This window comes from Varanus komodoensis, unplaced genomic scaffold (assembly GCF_004798865.1).
Source record: "Varanus komodoensis strain SLA01 unplaced genomic scaffold, ASM479886v1 scaffold29_1, whole genome shotgun sequence".
Classification (NCBI taxonomy): Eukaryota; Metazoa; Chordata; class Lepidosauria; order Squamata; family Varanidae; genus Varanus; species Varanus komodoensis.
In genome coordinates, this window is record NW_025335759.1 from 5837500 (window position 1) to 5849075 (window position 11576).

The 11576-nt window shown below is 47.6% G+C and overlaps 1 protein-coding gene, 1 long non-coding RNA gene and 2 other non-coding genes across 12 annotated transcripts in view; all 4 read left to right on the forward strand.

Moving 5' to 3' along the window:
• Nucleotides 1–3767, forward strand: part of PHACTR4 (phosphatase and actin regulator 4) — a 107362-nt gene extending 103595 nt beyond the window's left edge. For all 6 annotated transcript variants that reach the window (XM_044435119.1, XM_044435120.1, XM_044435118.1 and 3 more), the window contains 2 exons: nt 1245–1321; nt 1812–3767. In XM_044435119.1, the coding sequence (XP_044291054.1) occupies nt 1245–1321; nt 1812–1827 (93 nt within the window). In that variant the 3' untranslated portion in view covers nt 1828–3767. The remainder of the gene's footprint in view (nt 1–1244; nt 1322–1811) is intronic.
• Nucleotides 3768–5371: 1604 nt separating this feature from the next.
• Nucleotides 5372–9446, forward strand: LOC123025948. Of its 4 annotated transcripts, none has more exons than XR_006415221.1 (5): nt 5372–5426; nt 6309–6384; nt 7306–7384; nt 8213–8345; nt 8949–9446. It is a non-coding gene; the product is annotated as an uncharacterized LOC123025948 (long non-coding RNA). The 4 variants fall into 4 exon arrangements; XR_006415219.1 differs by having other exon boundaries at nt 5392–5426; nt 7303–7384; XR_006415220.1 differs by lacking the exon at nt 5372–5426 and adding an exon at nt 6020–6029 and having other exon boundaries at nt 7303–7384.
• On the forward strand, nt 6662–6871 carry LOC123026118. The gene has a single exon (XR_006415247.1). It is a non-coding gene; the product is annotated as a small nucleolar RNA SNORA73 family (small nucleolar RNA).
• On the forward strand, nt 7779–7988 carry LOC123026111. The gene has a single exon (XR_006415241.1). It is a non-coding gene; the product is annotated as a small nucleolar RNA SNORA73 family (small nucleolar RNA).
• Nucleotides 9447–11576: the final 2130 nt, after the last annotated feature.

The window sequence follows — 11576 nt, forward strand, 5'->3', positions numbered from 1 at the left end:
GATGCTTGCAGCCTGGCCTGTCCTCCTGTGATCCTACCCCCGCGCAACCCTGCCTCTGCCCCTTGCTCCACCAGCATCTGAAGGTTTCCTGCTCCCTCCAGCTCCTCACACTTTTTCTTCCTTGCTGCCCCTTGTGCCTCCCACATCCTTTAGGACTCACTTGCCACCCTGTGGGTCCATAGTGCAGCCTCTTGGACTACAGCTCTCATCAGTCTGAGACTGCACGAGCAGTGTCAGCAATCCTGGGAAGTGTAGTCCGGAACATCTGGTGGGCACCATATTGGGGAAGACTGCCTTCATCGCTAATGTCACAACAGCCCAAGCATGTGTGACTGGAGTAAACACACCTGCCCGCAGCAGCCTCCGTCTCCCTTCCCTTCGTCAGATCCTGGACCAGCTCTCCCCAGTGCTCCAGACGTGTTGGGTGCAACTCCCAACTTCCTGGCGAATCAGCAGATCTGAAGGGCACCAGGCAGGTTTAGTTAGAAGCTTCCCCATGTGGGACTCGGTGCTTCTTGTGCTTTGCAAAATACCACATGTCCCAAAGGGGTTAAAGAAACAAATCATACACTGAGGAGAACCGTGTGTGTGCTTTGAGGGAGAAGTTCAAAGGGGTCTTTTTCTCTTGCTCCCTATCATTGCCTGAATTGTGAGGAGCAGTTCTCTGCCCCCGCCCCTTCCCCTTGCTGCATCTCCAGGCTCCTGCAGTGCCTTCCATTGGTATATCCATCCAGTCAACCACCAAGTCTGCTTGCTTGAAACTTGCTCAGCTGACCAAGGGCAACCAAATCCTGTAACACCTGCAAAAACCCTGAATGTCATCTAGCAGAGAGACAGACTTCTCTCCCAAATTCACAGAGCTGGATGGGTAGAGCAGACTGAAATTCTCCCCAGCCCACAGTGAGTCATGAAGCTGGGCGCACATCCAGCACTTCCCGCCAGCTGCTTCCCCCTCCTGCACCAAGGGGGCCCTTCTGAACACCAGCCCAGACTCCTTGCTTGCTCGCTTTTGCTTCTGGTGACAGATCAGAGAGTGCCCAAAGAGGAAATGCTGCACAATGGCCGAAGAGGGTGGCTCCGAGGGAGGTGAAGAGGGGCGGTGCGGCAGAGATGTGCCTGGAGCAGGATGGCATCGGGAACCTGAGCGCTTGACAGCACTGCACAGACCTGGGACTGGGCCTGCATGGGGCGGGGGCCAGCTTGGGGGGTTTTGCTGACGGGATTTCTCTGCTCCTTCCCTACAGGCCGCCATCCGGAAGGAGCTGAATGAGTTCAAAAGCTCTGAGATGGAAGTCCACGAAGAGAGCAAGCGGTTCACACGGTATGTTCCCAGGGAGCCCAAATGGATTCCTTCTGTCCGTCTTCACCGCAGCGGATGAGGAGTGCTGGACAGCTTGACGAAAGCATCGGCCCGGCGATACTTTCTCAGCTGCTGTGAAGAAGGCACACTCCATGCTAGGCCTAATTGGGAATGGAATAGAAAACAGAGTTGCCCCAGGGATCTTCCGCATCCGATATGTATTTCTACCCTTGACTCATGGCCTGTGGGTTGAGCGTTCTAGCTAGTGGCAGCTGATGTTTTGCCAGGCCTTTGGCTTTTAAAATTTCTTTGCCATTTTGCTGTTTGCAGAATGATCTCTCCCTATGTTGAGGGGAGATTTTTTTTGAGGGGGGATTTTACTGTATATTACTTTGAGGTCCCTGACGGAGCAGAAAAAGCTGTATAAATACTTCTAATAAAGAGAAAAAGAGATATCTGACCCCATGGCTGTGCCCCGAGAACAATGTGATTTCCTCGATTTCTCTCGCAGGTATCATCGGCCGTGAATTCTTCTAAACAAAATCAACATGCCTGAGGTGGAGAGGATTTGCCATATCTGCCATTTCCTTCTCCTGTGCTGAAGAGGAACCTTGAGGCTCGCCTAAGATTTTGCCTTCATAACATATCCAGGAAATGACTTCCTTCTCCAAGGAGTGGAAAAGCACAGGGACGAACCTTGTGGAAAAGTAGCATTTCATTGGAAAGCGTTTGTCTGGAGTGCCATCAGATCCGAACGGGGGTAAAACAGACAGCACAATACCTCAGACGGCAGAGCAATACCCCGGCTTGCCTGTACACAGCTCGCCTGGCTCATCCTCGCTGTGGGCAGCTCCAGCACCTAGATGAATAATGGCCCATTTCTTCCTGCTCTTTGTAAATAGTATGTTTGGATCTGTTTAATATCCCTGCTTCAAGGAAGAAAGGTTCTGTAAGAGCAGGCTTTGGAGCCAGTGAGCAGGAAGTTCAGGTCTGTGTGTGTGAGCATCTGTCTGTTTGCACAGAAGAAACATAAGCATTTACTCTCCTAGTAGGAAACTGACACATTACAGAAGCCTTTCTATTTTATTTGTCTTTTTGATGTACTTAATATGCAGAATCACTACTGACCAATTTTTTATTGTCCTGCAGACGAATTGAACTGTTCTTTAATGGCATATGCTGAATCTTTAGGGAAGGGAGAACATTTTTTGATTTTGTTTTACAGTGAACAGCAACAGCTCCCCAAACTTGCCGTAAAGAGACCTCATTTTTTGTGTGTACGTGTGTGTGTGCACACGGGGCATATTTAGAGCCTGTTTAACAGGAACTGCAAAGCCTGAAATGAATTGTCTTAAGGAAGCAGTGGTGTGGAATATATTGTATTTTTTTAATCATGGCTTCCTCTTTTTAAAAAAACACAAATATTTCTAAAACTAGAGTGGAACTCGCCTTTTTTTAGTCATGTAGCAAAACTTGCTGAAAGTTTTACATTAAATATGCTTGAAAAGGACTTAAACCTGACTTTTAAAAAAAGAAGGAAAAGAAGATGAGATATGTGACGTCCCTTTCTCAGCTCAGAATAGTATAACCAGTCACGGGTGGTGTGTGACCCTTGGGTGAGAGGAGGGGAGGAGATGATAGAAATGGAGGCATGAGATGCGTTGGAAGAGGACGTTCTGAGTGTGACCACAGGTCTGGCTGTCTGTCACCTTTGTCACAAAAGGTCGCACCTGTAAATGCAGCATCACCGGTGAACGCTGTGCTGCTTCACAACACCCAGCATTTGAGAAAGGGGCCTACTGTGCGGCCCTCCCATTGTTTAAGCTTCTGGCAAGAAGGGTGTCCAGATGCAGGGCTCTTGCGTCTTGAACGGTTGTGTGAGAGGAGGCATTTCGGCAGGCACGGGTGGCAGCTAGACGCCTCGGCGGTTCGCCTCCCCTTGTGGCAGACGTGCCACTGATTTTACCAGGGACTGGCATCTGGCATAATCTGAATTCTACCCACTGTTACTTCCACACACACAGGCAGGCAAGCAGCATGTTGTTGCTGGCATTCTCTTCTCTGCCCAGCTTTGCTTCTGGTCGTCTCAGCAGGAAGTCCAGGGAAGGAAGGCATGGAAGACTCAGCCACTGCCTTCGTGTCTCCCTGCTCTCATTCCACCCTGCCCTAACGGCATTTCGTGAGCTTTTTCCCTAATGCAGCCCTTTCCTTGTGCTTGGGCTTTGTCTCAGGCAGGATGTTTTCCATGGGGTGGGGGGTGGGGGTCCGGCTTCGGCCTTCCAGTAGCAATTCCTTATAAAGGTGCAGGGAGAGATGCGGTCATTGTGGGAAAGGGGTGGGTGCCAGTGCACTCTCCCTTTGAACTGTTTTTTCATGGTGTATAAAATTTCTGTAGAGGAAATCATTGCATTGTATATCTGTCTTCCTACTGACAAGATTTTATGGAATAAATTTTTTTTAGAAAAGAGTTTTCTCTTAGTCTCTCCACTCCTCTGCCTCCCTCCCTGACTGACACAACTGCTGGTTACTTGCCCCTTCTGTGCATCCTTTTCCAGGTGAAAAAGGGCTTGCTTTTGCTGAAGAATAACAATTCAAGGTACAGATAGACTTGTCAGGAAATGGGAGGAAGTGGAGGGTGCTTGGGCCATGGACTCGGCTCCACTTCCACCCACTTTTGGCATATGTGAATCTTCCAAATCAAATACAGAAACTCTCTTCCTGATCATGTCTCATATTTGAACATCTCTCATGTCTCATATCTGAGCAGACATTCATTTGTACTTTGTTAAAAATAAATTTCTCCTACCCAGTTAACAAGGACCACTTGTAATCAAAAATTCCTGAAATTTCAGCATCCTTTAGCACTCTGTTTTGTGTGTGCTTGCGTGTATGAAACAGTTGATGAAGTAATGCGATTTTTAAAAAAATCACACAAACTTGCTTTGAAAGAGTGCCTGCAGCATGAGACAAGAGGACTGCAGTTTGAGTTCTGAGTAAAGGTACTTACAGCCTGGGCTGTAAATTTCACTTTACCTAAGAATACCAGGGCTCTAGTTAAATTTACAACATCCTCTCATCAGAAAACCTAACCTAGTCAGTTTCACAACCCAGCTAGCAAACTTGCTGGCTTGCTGAGTGAGTCAGAGTACATTGGTGTCCTGCACCAGTAGGGGGGTTAGACTTGATGGCCTTCATGGCCTCTTCCAACTTTAGTATTCTATGATTCTCTGTTTTCCATGCAGTTGATTAAGTGCAAGAAGCACTATTGATATAGGGTGTGAAATCTCAGACTTGAACACTGCCTACCATAAAAAATAGCATTTGAAATGGGGATTTATTATAGGATTCATGAATTTCATGGCCTGAGAAGGGGGCCAACAAAGACCTATTAAAATGTATCAAGATCAAGAAATAATAAAAGCCATAAGCCGCACAAAACTGGAATAGTTTGGTCATAGGGTGCGAAATGGGAAAGACAGAGGTTGCAACTGGCTGTCCATGGTGAAAAGTATAGGAAGAACTTGTTTAGAGACGCTACTTATGTACGGGAGGAACGAGAAGAAGCTATCAGCCACTTTGGGCAGCAGATGGCGCCCTTGTGCCGATTGACCACTTCTCGTCTTGAAATCCCGTCCTGCCGGCTCTGCTCTCATGCCGCTCTTCTTCCCCGCCTCTACGCATGTGCGCCACCAAGAGGAAGGATTTAGTCATCCTGAACTCAAACCTTTAGGTTCCCAAATGCGGCAAACATCATCCTCCATGTGCGGGCAAAAGCGGTGGCTGCATATGAATAAACGAGAAATTGAAAGAAGAAAATGCAGATAGAGACTTCACTCTTATGCTTTCAAATAATCATGACTCATGCATAGCAAATGTAGGAAAGTGCTAGCCTTTTCTGTGCGTTTCTGAGTTATTCCTACGCTTACGTTCGTTCGTACACTTGCCCCTCAGCATGGAACCGGAAGCGAAGGCTACGGAAAACTGTTTTTACTCCTCCCTCTTCTATAGAAATTATTTGGAGCATGCGCCTTGAAAGCCCCACGGCCGCAATATCCCGTCAGCACCTGCGTGGTATAAATTCCCGTGTCTTGCGCTCCAAGTCCTTTTCTGGCGCGTGGTGCGGAGGGTGAGTTGAGCTTGCTCGCGTGGCTGCATTCGGGGGCGGTGGTCAGTTTTGGAGAAAGTGGAAAGCGTGGTCCGGGAGGTTCATCCCGAAGCAGAAGTCTGTGCACCATGCCAAAGCAGAAAATATAGTGTTGCTGTCTAAATCCCATTTTGCTTTATTAACTCAATCAATTTCGCTTATTTTTTTAAAGCAACGTTGCATGGGGCAGGCATGCTTAGAGGCGTCTTTTCGTTGCAGTGAGTTAGTACGTTTTATGACGTCCCAGCCTGTTTGGGTGGTTCACGGCTCTTTCAAGTAAGCCGTTATGAAAGCCTGTGCAGTGGCTAGAGCGTTTGGCTGGAATTTCAGAGACCAAGGTTCTAGTCCCCACGCACTGGGCGACTTTGGGTCCGTCACGGACTTCATCTTAACTTGCCTCGCAGAGGATAAAGTTGGAGAGGTGGATTGTGTAAGCTGCCCTGGCTTCCTTGGAAGAAAAAACGAGATATAAATATAATGCAATCTCGTAAGAGTATAATTGGGCTTTTCTTTGCAGGACTTAACCTTTTTAATGTGATTTCTGATGGGCAGAAATTCAGCGCATGAGGATCAGATGTTTAGAGGGTTTACTTCATTCTACCCATTTTAAATGCCAAGTTCTGTAGCCAACTGTAGACCCACTTGATCGTTGCTCCATCTAACTCAGTTTTAGCTAGTATGCTAACCAGGATATCATGGGCACGTTGCAAAAAGTTTTGCTGTAGCCAAATTAGGTCACTCTAAGCCATGCATCTCCTGGTGGAGCATGAGTTGTGGCCCAAAACATATGGAGGGGAACGAAGTCTGGGAAGGCTGTTTGCTGGATGCATTATAGGAACCTAATAGGCACTTATGTTCTTTCAGTTGGGAAGCACTGAGGCCCTCATGCTGTTGAAGAGGTCAGCACATTTGAAGATGTCTTGTCTTTGGAATTGTCCAGGTATTGAACATTCCTTCCACCTTGTGGTGTTGTATGTTTGTCTGCCTTGAGCAGCTGTGCTCTTTGAAGAATACTGGGAATTCAGGCCAACATCTCTGGAGGGCTCCAGGTTGAGGAAAGCTGTTTGGGGGCAGCAGTTTCCTAGCCTCTAATTTGCAGGGTTCATCTTTTATTTTGTCCAGCAAGCCTATATCTGTTGATGCAACCTTATGCATGCTTCAGCAGAAAACAGGCCTACAATTCCCAGCATTCCCCAACCAGGTCTGCGTCCTGTCATCCAACGGGGATACCTGGAGAGGTCGCTCTCTCTCAGCTCTGTCCGTGTGGCGTATGGGAGCGCAGGCCGTCTGGGCTCTGTGGCGTATGGTCCCCTTCCACGCCGTTGGAGAGCGAGCCGGACCCCTCGTGGTCTGCAGCCTGCATATTCCTACTGCTTCTCTGAGTCTTTGGACAATGACTGAGGAGATAAACCATGCAGGAGACATGTCTTTGCTCAAGTCTTTCTTATTGTACATATTGCCTTGTGCTGGTGGAATCATAAAAAGTTGTCCATCCGGCACTTGTGAAACCTTTGGAAGCATGTCCAGCTGCCTTCCAAGCTCTATTTCCCCCTTCTTGAAGTCCTGAATGCAAGAACATTGCATCAATAGTTAACCCAGAACAAGCGTTCTGCCCCTTTTACTGTTCATATAGGTGAGACCTAGTGTTTGAATTGCTATATTTGAATAGAATTGAAGCATGGCATGGGGCAGGGGGAACCGCCTCTCTTGTAAGGAAAGGCCTTGTCACAATAGTGCAACGTTTCCAGCGTGGCAAAAGAGGATCTCTGGATGCAGCCCACCTTGGGAACGCTCCGGGCAGTTCCAGTATGAGAAGTGTTGTATTAATCCGTCGTGCGATGCTGTGCTTGCCTTCCAGTAGCTTTGAAAGTCCCCCAGCATGTGCGGTTGGAATGGCAGTATATTCCTGAAATAAGCGTGCGATGTTCCTGAAGTTCAAGGTATTTATGAGAGTACTTTCCCTATTCTCCTTGCATGTTCGATTTTGTTCAGAGCAGTTTGTGCTCTCTTTACTTTGAGGCCTTATTGAAAGCAAGCCTTCTGTTCTTGTATTGAGGCTAAACATGTTTCAAAGCATAAAATATGCCGACTCTGGAACCTGCGGGCATTGAGGCACATTCCTTCCACCCTGTGGTGTCGATTTTTTGTGTGTCTTGAACAGTTCAGACCAACACCCTTGAAGGGCACCCAGCTGAGGAAAGCTAATTTTAGAAAACAGTTTCCTGGCCCCTCCAATCTGCAGGTTTCCTCTTCTGTCCAGCAAGACTATCTGCTGATGCAGTCCTGTAGTCCTGCAGTTCCCAGCATTCCCCAACCAGGTCTGCGTCCTGTCATCCAACGGGGATACCTGGAGAGGTCGCTCTCTCTCAGCTCTGTCCGTGTGGCGTATGGGAGCGCAGGCCTTCTGGGCTCTGTGACGTATGGTCCCCTTCCACGCCGTTGGAGAGCGAGCCGGACCCCTCGTGGTCTGCAGCCTGCATATTCCTACTGCTTCTCTGAGTCTTTGGACAATGACTGAGGAGATAAACCATGCAGGAGACATTTTTGTGAACTTGAATTGGGACGTTGAATTAAAGTCTCTCTTATCTCGCTCTCTGTGTTCTTAGCCTTGGTATTTTTATTTGAGGAATAACATGAACACTGCATGGTCAGTCAGGTTACATAATTTTGGAAGAGTTAATGTTTTATTTGCTTTGGATTTTTGTTTTTTTGAGGTTTTTTTGTTTAAAGGAATCACTAGAATTGCTAATTCTTTCCTCTGCTTTTAGGCATTCATCCACACTGGAAAGTTCTCACAAAGTCCTGCCAGGTGCTTTCCCAAAAGCTCAAGCAGCCACAGAGGCAACAAGGACAGAACAGGTGAACAGCGGCAAAAGAAGGAGCACTCCCGTCCACCTCATGGTAGGGCAAGCACTGAAGTACTGCACCCTGAGAAAATTACTCCGAATGTTTGCTTCTCCCCACACTTTTAGGGTGCAGTTTCTTTTGATCCCATGCCCAGCAAATACTTGAAAAGAAATAGTTGAACAATTTTGTTTTGAGATTGTTTGAAGGAAATTAACATAGTGCTGTGACTTGTACTGCTTCCTTGAGTTTTCAAACCGTGACTTGAGTCGTTCAAGCAAAACTGGATTGCATTAGATAATAGATGCTGTGCTAATAAGAGTTGCAGCATTCTGACAACACACACACTTAGAAGCTGGGCATTAAAATTGGAGGTGTTCACTGCAGTGCCAGTGTGTTAATGTTGTGCTTTCCTAACATAAATGCTAGCTGTGCAGGCAGGGGCTTAACTTTGAGATCTCTCTCCCCCTCCCCCTCAATGCGCAAGGTTATCTGCTCTGATTTAGGACAGCTCCTGAATGTTTGGTAAAATTGAGGTTCTTGCTTCTTGCAAATGCATGTCTTATTTCTCTGAGGCGCAAATGAAAGCTAGTCTGTGTTGATTGTAGATGGAGGGAAAATGAACCAAAACATCCTGATTATATTTTTGTTCTTTATCAGGTCACTTAAAAGAAAAATGGAGACTTGGGAAGATGGTCAGAGGAAAACCAAGTTACAGCTGAGGTGCAGAATGAATGGTTCTAGCAGGAATGTAGCTAATTGCTGGCATTAATGAAAGAGAACTACATTAGTGCAAGACTGAACATTAAGTCTTTACCAGCTAAAAAGGAAAATGGTAATCTTGAATATTTTTCTGATGGAGCAAGTCTCACAGCAGCAGCCTGAGTGATGGAAACAAAGCAGTGAGATCTGTGATGTGCCATCAGTAGTGTGTGCTTTGCACATGCATTGAACAAAAGTTCTTTAGCATGGCGAGCAGGTTAGCAGGCAATGCAAAAACTACATCCTGAGATAGGAACAAAATTCTGCAGAATTTGACTACTGTGTCATAATTTGAAAGTTGCAAGAAACAATATGATTTCAGCCTTTGATTATACCTGATCATGTTAAGATTTAAGAGATAACATGAAAAATTCCAATAAAAATGTATTCTTCGAATGTTTGCTTTATGGTTGACTTGTGTCTCTGACTGCCTTGGGAATTGTCATTAGAGAATCTGGTACTAAGGTACAAGAATCTCTGGTGTACTCCAAAAAAGGTGTACAGTACCAGGTATCTAAAAGTAAGCTGCTATTGGCTAATAGAGCAGTTGGGAGGTTGCGCTAATTTTGGAGATTTGCTTTGACCTTTTAGGAGGTTTTGTGCTTCCAGAACACCCTCCAAAGCCTCTACCTAGTGTAGGGATAATTGTGCTGGCTGTGTGAGGTCAGAAGTTTGACCTTGGGGACTGGGGCTCAGGGCATGAGACGGGATGGAGACCAGTCCCACAGTAACCTAGCTGGTCCTTGGCCTTTCCTCACTCCGGAGGGCTTTGGTCAGACGTCCGAAATCGGCCGAACATGGGAGGTGCAGTGCTGCTCCTACCCTTGGGATGCGAGTAGGTCCCTGAGGTCAGGGACGCAGGTCAGCCTAATTCTAAAGCCAGTGGTTTGGTCCCTCTTGGTATGATTTGCGGTTAAGCTGGCTGGCTTGAGACCCAGGAAAGGAAGTTGGATTCAGTCTTCTGCTGGGTAAGTGGCTAGTTGCTGCTAATAGGGTTGCCTTTCCCCTGCCATTTTGCATGGTCATTTGAGGTGCTGCCCTCATCTGACTTAATCAAAAGTGCTTGAAAGCATGCGCTGCTAATTCAGTGCCTGGCAAGAGCACCCAGCCTAAACTTTCATCCTGGGCTGGCAGGCAGGCCTGCTGCTGGACGGGGCGAAGATTCTACCTGGCGCCCAGGGCTGGTGGGGAAGAAAACCCCTGACCCTTTAGCACCTCCGCCAGCTGCCCCTGCCCAACCACCTCCACTGCCTCCAGAAAACCATGGGTGCGGAGGGGAAGTGCCTGGCCTTTTCCCCCCAGCAGTTGCTCTTGAAGGGTTTATAACATTTCTATGCCACACCCATTGCTGAAGCCTTGGGGCGGCTCACAAAGAAAACAAAGCATAGAATAATATTAAAAATTAGGAGTTTCTCAATATAAAACCATTAAAGCACCGATTAACAAAATGTCGTTTAAATAAAAAGGTCTTGGCCTGGTGACAGCGCCAGGCGGACCTCTGGGGAGCGCATTCCATAGGTGGGGCACCACCGCAGCTTGTGAATCGTTTAAGGGGCAACCAGATACTGCAGGCTAATGGACGGCAGGCAGGGTAAAAGTACCATTGGAAGGAGAGAACATTGATAACACGCTTGCCTGGTGGTTCTGTCAACGGGTAAATTGGAGAGCAGTCTGAGCTACCCACAATCCCTTTGTAATGTAAGGTTGCCCTGTAATGAAACCAGTCATGGCTGGGAGAAGACCGTGATCCCAAGGGCAGAGACCTTCCCAGCTGCCAGTTGTGTTGAGCAGGTAGAGGAAAGGGTGAGGGGCTGCTGTGGCTGTGATCCCCTTGACCAGGTACTCTGATGGAGCTGAAGTGCATCCAGTCGGTGTCCAGAGACAGTCTGAGGAATTTGCTGGTGTATAGACCACCTTGTTGCCTAGCAGAATCTCTGGCCCAACCCTCTAGGAGTTGGTGTTGGCTTCTCCAGGGGGATTTCAATGTTGCTTTTGAGTCCAGTTCGCCTGGTGCTGCAGCCCGCCATGGGCCTGTCCCCATTCTCTGGACCCACACATACCGCTGGGCACACACTTGGTTTGCTCGGAACAGCTGGTTTTGAAGACTAAGTTTCTGCACTTGGTCTTGGTCAGATCATTACCTGGCCGAGACGAAGATCACAGCCCCTGTAGAAATGATACACCTATTAGAATGGTCTACCTCTGCAGCACTTGTCCATCCAAACGGTTTCCATTCAGCCCTAGGGGATCTCCGGCCAGTTTTCCAGTGGTCCTCTTGGGTCCGTAGTCACAAAATAGAATCGGGCATTGACTCGGGCCTTAGGCACAATTGCTCCTGGGTGTCCTCTGTCCATGTCCTCTGGCGTGCAGAGGACCTCTGACGCATGAAGCAGGAAGACCCGATGGCAGAAATCCAGGCTCTTCTCCAAGAAAACACTTGACAAGCCTCTTCACTCCCTCGGGGTGGTGATAAGAGCAGTGAAGGAGGGTTGCTTCTCTGCTCCTATTGCAAGCTGCAAACGCATC